At 44.1% G+C, this 17,958-nt stretch overlaps 1 protein-coding gene across 1 annotated transcript; it reads left to right on the forward strand.

Moving 5' to 3' along the window:
• The first annotated feature begins 9,467 nt into the window (after positions 1-9,467).
• Positions 9,468-11,244, forward strand: LOC135696873 (glutamate receptor ionotropic, delta-2-like). The gene is made up of 4 exons (XM_065216417.1): positions 9,468-9,792; positions 9,852-10,038; positions 10,287-10,695; positions 10,753-11,244. Exons 1-4 carry the CDS (start codon positions 9,468-9,470, stop codon positions 11,242-11,244), a joined length of 1,413 nt encoding a protein of 470 aa, XP_065072489.1.
• Positions 11,245-17,958: the final 6,714 nt, after the last annotated feature.

The raw sequence follows: 17,958 nt of genomic DNA on the forward strand, positions 1-17,958 counted from the left end.
ACCAAATTCACTATCTTGAAAGATTTCACCGGAAACGCCTTGATCAACGTTACAGGGCCTGTGTATCTGTTTTTCGTTGCACTGGAGAGCAGGGTTACTTCCACTCACTTGCTATTAAAAAATGTTTTTCGGAATAATGAAACCATGAAATAGTATAATGCTAATTAGTACTTGTAAGTTACAGGAAGAGGTCATGAAGTATATATTTGACACATAAAATCTGTCAATATTGCTTTCAGTGCGTCACAATCAGCGATTTTACGACTCGTGAGCGCTTACTTTGAGTGAACGCTCACGAATCATAAGATCGCTGATTGTGATGCTCTGAAAGCGAAATTGACAGGTTTTATGAGTCAAACACATACTTTACATCCTCTTCTTGTTACTTACTAGTACAACATATCATTATAACATCTAATGATTGCATAGTTTCGAAAAATATTTTTTATAGCAAGTGAGTGGAAGCAACCCTGCTGGAGACCATATTTCGTGAGAACATAACGAGAATACACAGAAAAAAAATCTGAGTTTTAACTATCGCGTAAATTCTCCCTCCGTTTAATTTTGAGCTATACTTGGCATAAACAGCGAAATCGTTTACAAGCTTGCATACAATATTGCTAATTTATGCGATATTGCGCTTAAATTTACACGAAATATCGCGTAAATTTATGCCAAATCTAGCGTTAATTTTATGTGCGCTATATCTCGCAGAAATTTACATGAATTTTTCAAACGGTGTACAGCTGATGCATAGCAATAATATTCCAGCCCAGTTAGCTACCTTAATGATGCTATTGCAAATCTTTATGCCGCGATGTTCCCATAAAACTAGATGATAGGTTTAAAATGTATTGACTTTGCATTCACAATTGATCTCAAAAGATTTACTTGTGTTTTATTTGTATTCCAAAAGTCAAATAATATCCAATTGCACTTTTCATACGCAAACATAATTATAATTATTAAAATCTAAAAATTAAATTTCATCTGCCATCTCAAGACTCCTCACGGTTTTCCTCGTGAAGTGCTCGTGTTTATTTATACTGTAAAAAGTTATCACATCTAATCTAAATGGTCTTGCACTTGACTCAGTCTGTCATGCGGCACTACGAATCGAAGTGATTTATCGTTGATTTTCAAGTGATTTGCGTTTTGAAACAAAGTGATTTGTCATTGAAAAATATGTACTGTATAACACCTTCATATCAAAATGATTATCATTTGAATTTGCATCACTGTTTTCATCCATTGAATTTGATAAGTTTTGTTTTTGGAAGAAAACGTCAAAAACGTACATGCCAAACATTACTCACAAAGATGGCAAGTCAACAACAAATTAATTAAGAGCAAGATAGCGATAATTCTCCATTTCCACTCGAAATAATTGCATTCATGAGTGCGAGTATTACTATATTGTTGCTGTATTCAATAATAGTGTATTGATCAGATAAGTTCTATTACAAAACATTGTCAAACTTATCAAATTGATTGCTCAATGTTACTTCTACTACAAGCCTTGTAATGTTGTTCAATATCACATATAACAAGGCTTGCAGTATGAACAAGGCAATATATTATTTAAATCCAAGGATAATTAGTTAAATTTAAAGTGATAGAATGTTAACATCAGTATACTTGACATTTCGAGTTCAAAGCCCAGCACATCAACAATGTACAATACAATCTGAAATGAAGGAATTTGCACATCGATTTGCAATGTTTGGCAAGTAGTGCAAATTCAACAGCAAATCACTTTACATGAACATGATGTTTATTTTTACCGTGTACATTGCTCGCTTGGAACCGCGTTTGACGGTTCGATTGGATCTTTTTGGTTTCAGTCTTCGCGCGTCTCTTATTAAACTTTGTCTCTGAATCCGACCAACAATTCCATGTATCGCAAGTGTCGGTTCTTCTCATTCCCGTAACAACGCGAAGCATTTCTCCGGAAAAGCGCAAACAGATCGTGAATGGTGCATTATCCCCAACATCTCTATGCGTCAATTAGCGAAATTGGAAGGTGTAAGGATCGGAGCCGTTCAAAACGCGATTCGGGAGTCTGGCGCGGAAACAACTTTCCACGACAAGCAAAAATCTGGAAGTAAACCGGACCGGAAAATCGTGCAATCGTTCACTCGCAAGAAAACTGCTTCGGTTTGAGACGTGGCTAAAACAATAGGATCCTCGAAGAGTAACGTTCAGCGGCCCAAGGGAAGACTGGTTCTAACGATGTACATATAAGAAACAGAAGAAGCTAAAACAAAATCAGACCTCTCATTCTCTGCTTGAACGGTAAGCAGTTTAGTGCGGTTTGAGCTCGCTCTCGTGAGTTGTTCGGAAAGTTATTTTTTGAGTTAGTGTTCGCGCTCTTTCGTTCGTGGTTTGTCGTGCGTGTGTGTGTGCCCCGAAATGGGGAAGCATCGCTCGCGAAGCCCGGCGAAGGACCAGAACCCCGGTGAAGGACCAGAACCCCGGTGAAGGACCAGAACCCCAGTGAAGGAAGCTCCGGTGTGCCTACATCAAACAGGTTTGCTGTTCTTCACATCGATGGGCATACCCAGCCAGCTGTAACAGGAAAACGCAGCAAAAAGAGGAAGAAGAATCGGGCCCAGTCCGATTGCACGATTTCTCGTGACGATGCCACTGCGACGAACGGCAGTGATGTTAGAGATTTCGGTGACGTTGCCGCCAAAAGCACGGCAAAAGTAAAGCTACCTCCGTTGGTAATAAAAAAAATGCCCATCTTAACGATCTCATCGCAGATCTGGCGTCGCTGGGCGTTAAAGCCGAATTCAAGTTGGGCAGAGTCGGAACCAAGGTTATGCTCCGTACGAAAGCGGAGTATGTCTTGGTCGTTGCCCACCTGAGGACTACCAAGGTGGAATTTTTCACCCACGACATTCCCGGCGAGAAACCATTCAAGGTCGTCATCAGGGGTCTACCGAATTTTGACCCGAAGTTGATTGAAGCGGAAATCAAGAACCGCTACAAGCTGGCCCCAACTGCCGTCTTCCGAATGACAAGGAGGGACGAGAAAGTCAAAAGGTATCCAGATTGCCTTTTCCTGGTGCATTTCCAGAAGGGAACGGTGACGCTCAATGCGTTGAAGGCCATCCGCTCCATCAATTCCATCATTGTCCGATGGGAGCCATACCGTGGCGGCCGTCACGACGTCACCCAGTGTCAGCGTTGCCTGAATTTCGGGCACGGCACCCGAAACTGCTTCATCAAGCCGCGCTGTGGCAAATGCGCCCAAAACCATGTCTCCTCCGAGTGTGTTGTCGACGAGTCGGAAACGGCCAAATGCGCCAACTGTGATGGCGCTCATCAAGGATCCGACAAACAGTGCCCCAAACGCGAAGATTTCAAGCGGATCCGAAAGCAGGCGTCCACAAGAAATCGTCCAGGACGAAAGAAGGAAAATACGCCGGCATTCAGAGTGGAGGACTTCCCACCTCTTCCTGCTACGCAACACGGTCAAGCAAATCCGCGGGTACAATCCGACCCTCGTCAAGAAACGTCTGGTGTTTCTGCAGGACAAAGCTCCCCATCCCTTCTGGATTCTGGAGACAACCATCATCACAAAACGTCAATCCCGATCTCTTCTCTGCGGATGAGCTGATGAAGATTTTCGTCGACATGACCACCGCTCTTCGTCAGTGCCGCAGCAAGCCCGAACAGATCCAAGTGCTCGGTAAGTTTATTATTCAATATGGTGTTCTGATAAATTACATTTTTGTGCAAATTTAGTTTTAATTTCGTTAATTCTAGAATCTAATTTGACAATGCCGGCCTCTTCGTGTAAATTTGCTATTCTAGTGTCGAAAGGACGATCAAGAACTATCCTCAGCACTCTATTCTGAGCGACCTGAATTTTGTTCCTGTGAGTCTGTGCACATGATTCTCACACCGGAGCTGCGTAGAGGATTGCAGGTGCTATGATTTGTTTGTAGACAGCCAGTTTGTTCACCCTTGAGAGGCGGGATCTACGGCATATCAGCGGATACAGACACCTAACCAAGGCGGAACACTTGATTACGGTTTTCTCCACATGTGAGCGGAAGAGGAGCTTTTCGTCAAACAACATCCCGAGATAGGTTACTTCGGCGGACCACTCAACCCTTGTGCCATCCATGATTACAGTACAAGAGGGAGCTGGTTTTAGTTTGGGAGATTGCCGATGGAGGAACATTATTGTTTGGGTTTTGGAAGCATTGATTTTGATTTTCCACGTGGTGGCATAATCAACAAATGCGTCAAGGCATCGTTGAAGCTTGTTTGTTATTTCGCGAGGCATCCTACCCTTGACGGTTATTGCGGTATCATCTGCGAACAGGAACTCCTGCTGGGACGGAGAACGTGTTTGAAAGGCAGCCATTCAACGATACCTTAAACAACCTTTGCTGAAGGTAGTTACGGGTGATTTTAACAAGATGCAAAGGAAAGTTGAAGTTACAAAGCTTGTATACAAGCCCATTGTGCCAGACATTGTCAAACGCTTTCTCAACGTCTAACAATGCCATGGCTGTGGACTTGGATACAGCCTTGTTACTTCGGATGTTATTCATCTTCCGTACTAGCTGATGATTTGTGGAGTGCCCCTTCCTAAACCCGAACTGTTCCGGTAGGAGAATGTTTTACTCCTCGACAAACTTGAGCAAACGATTGAGAATAAATTTCTCGAACAATTTGCTCAGCGCTGAAAGGAGACTGATTGGTCTGTAGCTTGAAGCTAGCGTTGGGTCCTTCCCGGGTTTGCGGATAGGTATGATTTTCGCTGTCTTCCAGATACTTGAAAATTAGTGCAGTTCCAAGCATCTGTTGAAGACAGCAGCCAGCAGAGAGTGAACCTTCATGCTGAGATTTTTCAACACTAGGTTGAATATTCCGTCAAACCCGGGGGCCTTCATGTTTTTGGTGCATTTCAGCGCTGAGCAAATCTGTTCCACAGTGATTCTATCCTCCGGAGGGATGGCACAAGGGGAGGAATCAAGGTTGAGTACGCATTGCTCAACCTGAACTCGTCGGACGCACGCCTCGTCAGCCACGGTTATGGCTTGGTGGAATCCTTCCAACGCTCGGTCGATGTCCTCCACGTTGTCAAGCGGCGGGTTGTCGATGATGTGCCTGTCTACCACGCGTCCAAACTGGGCCCAGTTTACGCGATGGTAGTCCTTGCGCAGGCTTGAAGCAGGAGCCACGTTGCAGCCCAGTTCAGCCACCACCGGTTGGTGGTCGGAGCTGAGTTCGTTCAATGCTACCGGCTTGGACAAGCCGATATTTGTCAGGAACAGGTCTAGCGTCGATGGGTTGCCCGCCGGTGAGATAAATGTTGGGTCATCCGAAAACCAAACGGAGTACAGCCCATGCTCTGAGTGGTCGAACAGCAGACGACCGTTCTGGTTCTGCTGGTAGTTCCGCCAGGCCTCATGGCGAGCGTTTAGATCTCCTCCTATTACGAAGCGGGAACCGTTACGGGTGATGGTAGACTGGTCCTTCTTGAATTTAGCCGCTAGTCGACTGCTGGCGGCACACTGTCGAGGGAAGTAGACGGTGATGAACTGGACGTATCCAGTTGACGACCCCACCTCCACACCAAGGGCCTCGATGATAGAGGTGTGGAGATGGGACAGAGTGTGGTATTTTATTCCTTTCTTGACGACGACCGCAACACCACCCCCCCCTGGAGCTGGTGCGATCAAGCCGAATAATGTTGTGGTCAGGCAACCAGAAGCTGTCGCCGGACTATAGATGGGTCTTGGTTAGAAGGCCCACGTCGATGCTGTGCTTGCGGAGGAAGTCGGCAAGCTCAATCTCTTTTGCTCTTACAGAGCAGGCATTCCAGGTGACGATAGTTAGCGGTTTAGACGCCATACTGGATGATGAACTTACCGAGCACTTGGATCTGTTCGGGCTTATTGCGGCACTTACGAAGAGCACCGGACATGTTGGCGAAAATTTCCATCAGTTCGTCCGCTGAGAACCGATCGGGGTTTTTGTTTTGCGCTGTTGGTTGTCTCCAGAATCCAGGGGGGGGGGGGATGGAGAGCTTTGGCCAGCAGAATCACCGGAAGCTTCTTGAGGGGGGGCGGGTTGCACCCGCGAATTCGCTTGCCTTTGCTGGGGAGCACGAAGAGGCGGAAAATCCTCTGTCCTGAATGCTGGGGTTTTGTCCTTCTTGTGTCCTGGTTGATTGTTGCTTGACGCCTGCTTTCGGATGCGTTTGAAGTCCTCGCGTTTGGAGCACTGTCTGTCGGAACCTTGATGTGCACCACATCAGTTAGCGCATTTTATCGCCACGGCTCCATCCGCAGGGCAGTTGTAAGTGGCGTGTTCTTGAGCGCAGTTGCTGCAGCGTGGCTTGATGTTGCAGTTGCGGGTACCGTGTCCAAAATTGAGGCACCTCTGACACTGCGTTACGTCACGATGGCCGCCACGGTATGGCTCCCACCGTACGATAATGGAGTTGAGAATCCGGGTACGTCTTCACGTTTTCGTCTCTCCTTGTCATTCGGAAGACAGCGATTGGGGCTAGCTTGTACCGGTTGATTTCAGCTTCGACCATCTTGGGGTCGAAGTTTGGTAGACCCCTGATGACTACCTTGAACGGCTTCTCACCGGGGATGTCGTGCGTGAAGAATTCCGCCTTGGTATCCTTCAGATATTTCACGGCCACTTCGTACTCCGCTTTCGCTCGGAGCATCACCTTGGTGCCGATCCTGCCGAGCTTAAACTCAGCTGCAACGCCCAGCGATGAAAGATCGCCAATCAGCGTGTTGAGTGGGACTTGCTTCACCTCCAGTGGAGGAAGCTTCATTTTTGCTGCACTCGGGCTGGCAGCAGTTTCGTTGTCGACGGCGTCGCCGAAATCACCAATGACGCTGACGTTCGTCGCGGTGGCATCGTCCCGTCCACTCGCACCATCGGACTGGCCTTGATTTTTCTTACTCTTCTTTAACCGCTTCACCGTGGCTGAGGTGGTATTCCCTACATCGGTGGGAAGAGTAGCGTACTTTTTCGAAATAGGTACACTCAAGCTACCCTCACCGCTGTTCTTCTTCTCCGTTTTCTCTCGGAGCCTGCTCCGGGAGCGCTGTCTTCCCATCACACGAAGCGACCGACACTACTGACGACGCGATTAAACTGCGAATGTTTGGAACAAACTGGAAACTTTAGAACAACTCGACAGAGCGAGCAAAGACCGAACTGTACTGCTTGACGTTCAAGCAGAGAATGATGATTTGTGGATGTCGCTAAGTCGGTGGCCTCTCGTTAAGTAAGTACTACATCAACATTTCCTTCCCTATCCTTAGTTATGGTAAAGATGGGCGTGGCCGGGAATAGCGACAGTCATGCTTCTGTTACTCTTGTTTAGATTGGAACCAATGTTTACTCCCCAGCATTATACCTGAAAGTAGTCTAACTGAGAATTTCAGAAGAGACGTGAGTGTCGTTAGTATCCAATCTACGAAGCATGTCATAACAACGCTAACGCTAACAGCTGGATACAACTTCTCATGCAGAAGACTTTCGAGAACATTGGCCAAGCAGTTCAGGATCGAGATAGGTCGGTAATTTTCCACTTTGTGCATGTTACCGGACTTGAAGATTGGTGTAATTGAGGCGAGCTTCCCGGCATTCGGAAAAACGCCATCCTTAAGCGATCGATTGAAAATAGACATAACGGGAGTGGCCAACGATGCTGCACAGTTCTTGACGAAAGACGGTGGAATACGGTCCGGGCCTGGACCTTTCGATTGATCGACTGTGCTAAGGGCTTTGAGAATAGCGTCTTGACTGAAGATGAGCTGCTGCAGGTGAATGTCATATCTTGGTAACTGATCAATGTATTGCTGCGGTGGAGGAGTTTCATCGGGTTCGAAAACACGTCGGAAAAAGTCAAGACTAGATTTGTGCTCTGAGAGTCACATATACGAGCGTCAATTTCGACTTAAATTTGAGTCATAACAGACGTGAAATATAGCTCAATCAAACGTACTTTTCGTCGAGCAACGAACTTTTCAGTCTCGGAGCACTTAATATTACATGAGATGTTTGTTTACGTCTCATCTTTTATGTCAAAGATCGATTCCGTCACGTGTAAAATTAGTTATTTCTAAGTATGCAGGACGGAAGAAGGACAACACCCCGGCATTCAGGACGGAGGATTTCTCGCCTCTTCGTGCTCAGCAAAGACAAATGAAATTCCTGGGTGGAACCAGCCAAGAAGCTTCCGGTGATTCTGCTGGACAAAGCTCTCCACCCCCTGGATTCTGGAGACAACCAACAGCGCCATACAACAACCCCGATCTATTATCAGCAGGTGAACTGATGGAAATTTTATTCAACATGACCGGTGCTCTTCGTAAGTGCCGCAATAAGCCCGAGCAGATCCAAGTATTCGGTAAGTTTATCATCCAGTATGGCGTCTAAACCGCTAACTATCTTAACTTGGAATGCTTGCTCTGGAATCAAGTTCTGCGTTCTGCCTCACATCCGCACTTCTTTCATCGAGGCTCTTAGTGTGGACGTGGAATCGCCAACTGGAAATCGGTTTATCGCTGTTTACTGCCCTCGGCTGTGTGCCATCCAGTTTCATTAAGGCTAATATTGTTGACCAAGTGATTGTTTTAGCAATTTAACAACACAAACAGATACTCTTTTGTAATGACTTAATGTTGGTCAATTTATTGTCCTATATCAGGTATTGTGTCATAGATACTTTGACCCTCTCGTTAATTTAGGATCGTTTCTAAAGAGTCATAATTTAATTATAATGGATCAAAGGCTGTAACTAGAAAGTTTCTATCGTTCCAACGGTTGGTAAGTCATAAATTAAAGAGAATTTGTCATCTACCGGTCACTAATAGATTGAATCGATTAGCAAACAATTACAATCGCTACAAAATATATGACCAACTCGTTGTTAGGATTTTCTAATAGTAGACATGGATCAGCTTGAAAGAGAACTTGACCTCCTTACATTCTGGAACGGATATGAGCAATTGCTAAGCGATGTCTGTAAGTGCGAAGAGATTTGAATTAAGATACATCATGCTTACAGTTTGCCAATTGCAGTAACTACCTACATCACTGGAATCTGTACAATCTGCATCGTATCCGGAAAGCTCGGTAACATCTCCGAAGGTATGAAAGCATTTTCTCTGATTCCATATTTGTCGATACAGTTGGATGACCACGATGAGAAGTTCAATTGGTCGTTAAATCCCCTGTTAGTGGGAATTGAATCCGGGTGCAGTGCCTTCATTTTGCATCAAAGCGCGACGTTGGATTTCTTGGATGTTTTCGTGGAATTGCACGACGAAGCTGGCTACAGGAATTCTAACAAATTTGTCCTTGTGCTTGTGGATGGTGTTCTATCCGAAGATTTCCTCGGCGCCGTGCGAGAGCATCCTAGTCTGACAGAAATCTTGAATTTGTTAATTTTTCGACCAATGTTTGAGATGGCTACGGTTGATTTGCTGACCAATCGCTTTGTTGGTAGTGTGGAGCATGCTTCTGAGTTGTACCTTCTTGATCGCTACCGCGTCGGAGACGGTTTGTTCGAATACGGGAACTGGCTGTTTCCCGATAAAACGATCGATTTGTATGGAAAGTCGATCCGAGTGGCAACTTTCTACATCAATCCACACATGTTGATAAAAGAGGCTGATGTCACGGCTCCAGAGATACGCTCAAAGAATCGAACTTTCTCAATGGATGGCCTTAACGGTCTTATTCTGGTGGAGTTTTGCAGGCAGCGTAACTGTACGATTGAGTTGGTTATTGGTAGGCTTCTTTCATGTTTAATAGCTAGTTAACTGCTTACTTCACATCTTTTATCATAGACGAGGTCAATATGTGGGGCGTGATCCTACCGAATAGAACCGGAAATGGTATAATTGGGGACGTGGCAGAAAGACGAGCTGATCTCGGAATTGGTGCTTTGAGCAGCTGGTACAATTGTTACCAGTATTTGACCTTCTCTACGCCTATTACGCGAGGAAGTGTCACTTGCCTTGTACCGAAGCCCAAGTAAGTTTAGTTGATTCTAATAGCGAATTCGTTTGTTGTTCAGTTCCAACCTGGATCGGGTATCAAGATTGGGTCTGCTTGTTTTCTGACAAACGTCAGTTTGCTCGTTTGTTTATAAAACCTAGCTCAGGTTGAGGTTCACACTGACAAAAAGTTCGGTTTTTCACTGGGTTGGAACTGGTGTTAACCCCGATAATAAACGAATTCGCTATAACACTCAACCGATCTTTAACCGTTACGATTTTAAGCCTCATCCCTGGGTGGAAATTAATCACAATGGTATTCGCCACATCCGTCTACCTGTTCATCTTTGGCACTTTCTGTGCCATCGTGTTGGTCTACATGCTGATAGCCCACTTTATGATACGCAAAATCGAGCAAAAAAGTGTCTTGTGGAATGCATTCAATGTGCTAGCGATTTTCCTCTTGCAATCAGCAAACATTCGCAATCGATCCGCATCGGAAGCCATATTAACCGTGACAGTGTTGCTGTATGTCATGAACATGGATGGCATCTATTCAGGAAAGTATGCTAGCCTACGGACGATACCTATTTATGAACCTGCCATCAATACGTTGAATGATTTAGCCTCAAGTGGAATCCCTTGGCTGCAGACCCACAAGGCATGGTCTTTCTCCTTGCTTCTATCGAAAAATGTATGCAACATCATATTTAGAAGAACATCCAAATAATTCAACAAACCTCTATTACAGCCCATGATAGTGAAGTTAGTCACCAACTTTCGAGCTTACCCTCCATCAGAGCTCCGTCGAATTGCCGATCAAGGAGGAGCTGCTTTTGCATTGTCGCACCTAAACATTGGCCACCTGATGCTAGGTGAGTGGATCACGGCGAACAATATCCACAAGTACCGGCTGATGAGGGAGGAATTGTTCCACGAACATGAAGTAGCGATGGGCACCAAAACATGGCCACTGATGGAACGGTTCAATGAAGTAATAAGTCGAACGGGTAGCGGACTGCTGATGCATGCTCAGAGGCTTCGGATCGTCTTTCAGTACGATGACTACTTCGTTCATACGGTGGCGTTGAATTCCCATGACCGAGAGGTAAATGATCCCACGGCGCTAAGACTGGATGATATTCTGGGAGGGTTGATCGTTCTTGGGTTCGGATTACTGTGCGCGGGAGCTGTTTTCATGATGGAAGTTATGTTTGTGAGAAGATCAAGAAGATCGATCTAGATGAAAGGCTATAGTTGAAAGGAAATGGGTTAGGCAGAATGGTTTGACTCTGAAATGTTCTAATCAGAGGCGCATCCACGTTCAGATATATGGGTAGGGCAAATTTTTTTTTTTTTATCTAGTTCGTTTATTTGGAAGGCTCAATCGCGTTAGCTTTACGGAGCCGATAATTCATTGTTCACTGTGTGTAACAAAATTCACTTAATTCTATGTCTAGTAGGAGTTGGGCCGATTACTCGCGGCTTACTCGAGGTTAGTAGGGTACATTTTCGAAGGATAGGATCAGGGGAGGAGCTTGGGGTAGGGTTTCGTTGTCTCATCAGAGCGTTTTCGCCAGTATGAACGGTAGTGCTGTTCTAGCTTCGTCCGGAGTTCGACCGGCTATGGTGGGTGACCAGTGGGCGACGATGAGACTCATCGAGACGGGAGGACAAGACAAACAAAAACTAATAAAGAGAGACAAAAGACAAAAGGAATTAAATTCTTATACTAGACATTTGAAGAAAAACATAAACGGACTGCATATAGCAGAGATCACGGGTTGCCAACACGTCTTTGATAGGAACATAGGGTTGTCTTCCTTGGGCCTCGAGGGTATTCAAAAGTCGCTCTCTGGCGGCGTCATTATCCGTACATTGCCAAACTGCGTGTTCGATGTCATCGTAACCGTTTCCACACCGACAGATGTTGCTGTCCACGAGGTTTATTCTATTGAGATGAGCATCTAGCGAGTAGTGGTTGGACATAAGTCTACTCATCACGCGAATGAAGTCACGACTTAAGCCCAAGCCTTTAAACCACGCTCTCGAAGAAACATTAGGAATAATTGAATGTAACCACCGTCCAAGATTTCCAGTGTCCCAATCGGTTTGCCAACTCGAAAAGATACTCTGACGCACTAAATGGTAAAATTCATCGTGTGAAATTTGCCTGTCATACAATTCGCCTTCCTGCGCGCCCACCTTTGCGAGAGAGTCCGCCTTCTCATTGCCTGGGATTGAGCAATGTGAGGGGACCCATACAAAGGTAATCATATATGATCTTTCGACCAGCACACACATCTGCTCCCTTACTTTTGAAAGGAAATAAGATGAGTGCCTACCTTGTTTCATCGACCGAATAGCCTCAATCGAACTGAGACTATCCGTGAAGATGAAGTAATGGTCTGCGGGCATGTTGGAAATCATCCCCAATGCGAAGTTGATTGCTGCCAGCTCAGCAACAAAAACGGAACAAGGTTCCTGGAGTTTGCGGAAGGCGCTAGAGTTTTCATTGAAGACACCGAAGCCAGTGGATCCACTGAGACGAGACCCATCTGTAAAATATCTTTTCATGCAATTGACTTGTTGGTACTTTTCAGTAAAAATACGCGGAATAATAATAGGTCGAAGTTGATCGGGAATCCCATGAGTTGCTTGTTTCATGGTCAGATCATATTCAATTGAGGAACTGCGATTGGTGAAGTGAACACGGTCTGGAGTATAACAAGGAAGACACATATCTGATGATATGTAGTGGTGGTAGATTCTCATAAATCGAGATTGTGTGTTCAACCCAAGAATTTCTTCAAAATTAGCAATTATAAGTGTGTTCGTCACTCCGCATTTGATTAGTATTCTGAGAGAGAGCTCCCAGAAACGGTTCTGGAGGGGTGTTACTCCTGCCAGAACCTCGAGACTCATGTTATCCCAGGCAACACACAAGTTCTACAACAGTTTATATAACCTTCGTATGACTGGTTTTAGTTGTATAGAAGTTTACTCAACATAATTCCATGAAAATGTGTTGCTTGCAATATACAGCCTAGAGCAATACGCAGACAACGATATTGAATTCGTTCCAATTTTATTAGGTGACTTTTTCTTGCCGAGAGAAAGCAGAAAGAGCCGTACTCTAGAACAGAGAGAATAGTTGTTTTATAAAGCGTTATGAGGTCTCCCGGATGAGCACCCCACCATGTGCCGCAAATTGAACGGAGAAAGTTGATCCTCTGCTGACATTTTTGCTTCAAATACGTAATATGAGCATTCCAAGTGCACTTTGAATCAAACCAGACCCCAAGGTACTTGAAAGACAATGATTGGGTAATGTTTCTGCCCAAAAGATTAAGCTGCATTTGGGCTGGGTACCGCTTTCGAGTAAACACTACCAGTTCAGTTTTCTGCGGCGAGAATTCGATCCCTAGATTCATAGCCCAAGAAGACAAGTTATCTAAGGAATTTTGCAATGGTCCTTGCAAGTCCACGGCATGTGGACCTCTTACGGAAACCACACCGTCATCTGCAAGTTGTCTTAGCGTGCATTGTTCTGCCAAACAGTTGTCGATATCTTTGACGTAAAAGTTATAAAGAAGAGGGCTGAGACATGAGCCTTGGGGCAGGCCCATGTAGCTAATTCTGGAAGTTGTCAGTTGTCCAAGGGAAAAGTTCATTTGCTTTTCTGACAACAAATTGTACAAGAAATTATTTAAAATTCCAGAAAGTCCACATCTGTGCAGATTGTCTGACAGAATTTCAATGGAAACTGAATCAAAAGCCCCCTTAATGTCCAAGAATACTGAAGCCAATTGCTCCTTGTGTGCAAAGGCCAGTTGAATATCTGTGGAAAGCAGCGCTAGACAATCGTTTGTTCCTTTGCTCTTGCGGAACCCAAACTGTGTATTTGATAGCAAGTTATTTGATTCGACCCAGTGATCGAGTCTCCGAAGGATCATTTTCTCCAACAATTTCCTAATGCACGAAAGCATAGCAATCGGACGGTATGAGTTATGGTCAGACGCTGATTTGCCAGGTTTTTTAATGGCTATTACTTTGACCTGTCTCCATTCAGGCGGTACAATGTTGTTTTCTAGCAAGGAATTGAATAAATCTAGCAAGCGTCTTTTAGCGATATCTGGGAGATTTTTCAGAAGATTGAATTTAATCATATCGCTTCCCGGTGAGGAGTTGTTCGATGAAAGAAGAGCCATAGAGAAATCCAGCATTGAGAATGGTCTATCCAGAGAGCCGCCGCTAGGAGACGCTTCTCGAAGAATATTTTGTGCTGGAACTGAGTCCGGACAGACCTTTTTAGCGAAATCGAATATCCATCGGTTGGAGTATTCTTCACTCTCATTGAAAGATGAGCGGTTACGCATGTTGCGAGCCACCCTCCACAAGGTGTTCATTGAGGTTTCTCGTGAGAGTCCCTCGACGAAATTGCGCCAATAACCGCGTTTTTTTGCTTTGATTAATTGTTTCAGCTTTGTCTCAAGCTTTGAATATTCCTCGAAGTAAGTGGAGGTTTTGTGTCTACGAAAAGCTTTGAAAGCATCAGATTTTTCTACATACAATTTTGTGCATTCTTCGTCCCAACCAGGTGTGGCTGGTCTCCTTTTAAAGGGTGCACTTGGAACTTTTCTTTTTTGTGCTTCCAGTGAGCTTTTGTAAATCAAATCGGCTAGGAATCGATATTCTTCCAATGGTGGAAGCGCATCTATTGATTCGACACCGATTGTCACCGCCGTTGCATATTTCTGCCAGTCGATGTTCCTTGTAAGATCAAATGGAACCCGAGATGGTTCTGCAGAGTGAGGGCCACACTTTATTGAAATGATGATTGGCAAATGATCGCTACCATGGGGATCATTGATAACCTTCCACTGACAGTCCAATGATAGCGATCTTGAACACAAAGATAGGTCGAGTCGGCTTTCTCGAGCCGGAGGTTTTGCTATACGTGTCGCTTCACCAGTGTTCAAAATAGTCAAATTGAAATCGTCACATAAATCGTAAAAAATAGCCGCTCTATTGTCGTCATATAGATCGCCCCACCCAGTACCATGGGAGTTCATATCACCCAGAATTAATACTGGGGATGGAAGAATCGAAACTAGATTCCAGAGTTGACTACGGCTAATGGAGGTTCTTGGTGGAACGTATACTGAAGCTATGCAAAGATCTTTGTTCTTCACATTTATTTGGCAAGCGACGATTTCGACGCCTGATAGAGCAGGAAGGGAAATTTTGTAGAAAGGGTAGCACTTTTTGATCCCTAAAAGTACTCCTCCATAAGAATCGTCTCTATCCAGGCGAATAATGTTAAAATCGTGGAAGTTGAGTTCTTTATCGGAAGAAAGCCATGTTTCACAGAGAGCAAATATATCACAATCAGAATTGTGAAGTAAAAATTTGAACGAGTCTAGTTTAGGCACTAGACTACGGCAGTTCCACTGTAGCACAGTGATCATATCTTCAACCTCGTTCGACGAATTATCCATCGAAAGATATGATTGATGCAAGGAGGGGCCATGAAACAGTCAATTGCTTAAGATATGATTCTAATGTTGGAAGCAAGGCAGAAACTAAGCTTCTAAGAGGGTCTTGTATGTTGAACATATTTATTATGAATTCCACAATGTCCGAAAAAGCTAGCAAACCACGTTCGGACTTGGATTTCTTTTGAGAAGTTTGAGGAGCAGCTTTTTTGTTTTTCTTTTCTTTGTTGGGTAATGGCGGAAAATCCTTACTGCAGCCAGGAAGTGGAGCAGTAGGAGCCTTCGATTTAATTTTTTCAGCCCCATTACCCTGGGAATTTTGCAATCCTCTGCGAGTGACTTTAGTTTTCTTACGGCGCACTTTCGGGGGGAGCATTTTCGTTTTGAGGATCCGTTCGTTTTCAAAGGTGCGTGTACCACCGTAGAGTCACCCTCATCGGATGAGTCAGAGTCCGATTCTTCAACTGACAAAACCGAAAATTGGTTTGCATCTTGGACGGCTGATGCAGCCTTCAACATTTGAGCATATGTCTGCTTGGAGCGTCCAGAGATTGAACGCTGCACTTTATCGGAGTGCTGCTTGTACATCGGGCACTCCTGCAAGGGGTGAGGATTCTCGCCACAATAAGCGCATTTTACTGATTCTTTGTGGCAAGAATCCTCTTTGTGGTTTTCACCACATTTGCCACAACGAGTTTTGTTGCCGCAATGGCTGGCCGAGTGTCCCAGCCTTTTGCAGTTGGTACAATTATATACCCTCTGTACAAACAACCGCACCGGAAAAAAAGCACCATCAACTTTGACAAAGTTTGGGAGAGTTGAACCAGCGAAAGTCACCCGAAACGAGTCTGAATGCTGATAAACTTTCTTGTCATCTTGCAAAGATACTGAATGCAGTTGCCTAACATCCAGTATCTGTACCTGCTGACCGATTTTCGAGTTTTTGAAGCAACCCGATGCTCGTTTTAAATCCTCGACACTCAGACTCGCGTCGGAGACCACACCTTCTATCTCCACATCTCGAGAAGGGATGTAGATGTTGTACTCAACACTAAACAGCTCATGTTCAGCAATTTTATTTGCCACATCATAAGTCGGTGCTTCTACACGCAGTTTATTGAATCTCTCCTTATGTACCAAGATTCCCGGATACTTCCGCAGCAAGTCTCTCGAAATGTCGAGAGTTTTCAAAGGTTTATTTTTAGGCCGAAAAAAGACAACCCATGGTCCTTTCGAAGACGGTTGGTAGTATCTAGTTCGCGCAACGTAGGTATCCGAAGACGCCATGAGTGTTGCGCAAAAGCGGTGCACAACCCGCATAAACGCGAACCATCACATGACCTTACCGATAATGGTTATAAATTGTTTATAATCCCTGCTAAACTTCAACTGAAATGGTTATGGAACTTTACATGAACGTTTGTGTGATAAAGTTTTAACCTTATGTATTATGGTTTTTTGGAAGCGGACCTTACAAATAATGGGTTGTTAAGAACCATTACCATTCCAAATTCTTGTTTTCTCCATACATTTTCGGAAAGAGAACTATATTAGAACGTTTTTACTAATGGTTTGAGAACATTAATGGTTATGGTTATGATAGTCAGTAAGTTCCATTAATGGTTTTGTATTATCGCTCAACTTTACGTGAAATATATCGTGAATTGGTTATCAGTAATTTGCAGGCAACCAATTCGCGATATATTCCACATAAAGTTGATCGATGTTACAAAACCATTCATGAACTTTACTGGTTGCCATAACCATTACCATTAATGTTCTCAAACCATAAGTTAAAAGGTTTTAGTATAGTTTTCTTTCCGAAAATGTATGGAGAAAACAAGAATTTTGAATGGTAATGGTTCTTAACAACCCATTATTGGTAAGGTCCACTTCCAAAAAACTATAATGCTTAAGGTTAAAACTTTATCATTAAACGTTCATGTAAAGTTCCATAACCATTTCAGTTGAAGTTTAGCAGGGATTATAAACAATTTATAACCATTATCGGTAAGGTCAATTTATGGTTCGCGCTTATGCGGGAACCGCTTAAAAAGGAAAGAGAAAAAAAAAAACTAAAAAAAAAAACCTTCACCAATTAAACTACTTAACTACTAGATGTTAATATTTTGTTGCCCAGTGTATAAACAACCAAGCAAAACAAAAACAAAATTATCAAAAAAAAAAAAAAAAAAAAACTTTTCACTAGTTGCAAGAAGTTGCACCACTATAGCCCTCACAACCCTATCAGGGGAGAGAGCAAAGCCACGCGCAAAATTGAATAACAAAAGCGCGGCAATGGGCTAGAGAAGACTATTGTATAGTAGGTATACTTAACACCGGCCGGTGCCGGCTGTGTGAGCTGGTGCAGCCACTCCGTTTGCTGCTTTGTTGTTGTTGCTTGCTGCTTTGGAGTGGTGATGAGATGATGACGGTGAGATGATAGTCCACCTATAGCG

This window comes from Ochlerotatus camptorhynchus, unplaced genomic scaffold, assembly GCF_037179485.1.
Source record: "Ochlerotatus camptorhynchus isolate MF236.1 unplaced genomic scaffold, CSIRO-AGI_Acam_v1.1 ptg000007l, whole genome shotgun sequence".
Taxonomy (NCBI): Eukaryota; Metazoa; Arthropoda; class Insecta; order Diptera; family Culicidae; genus Ochlerotatus; species Ochlerotatus camptorhynchus.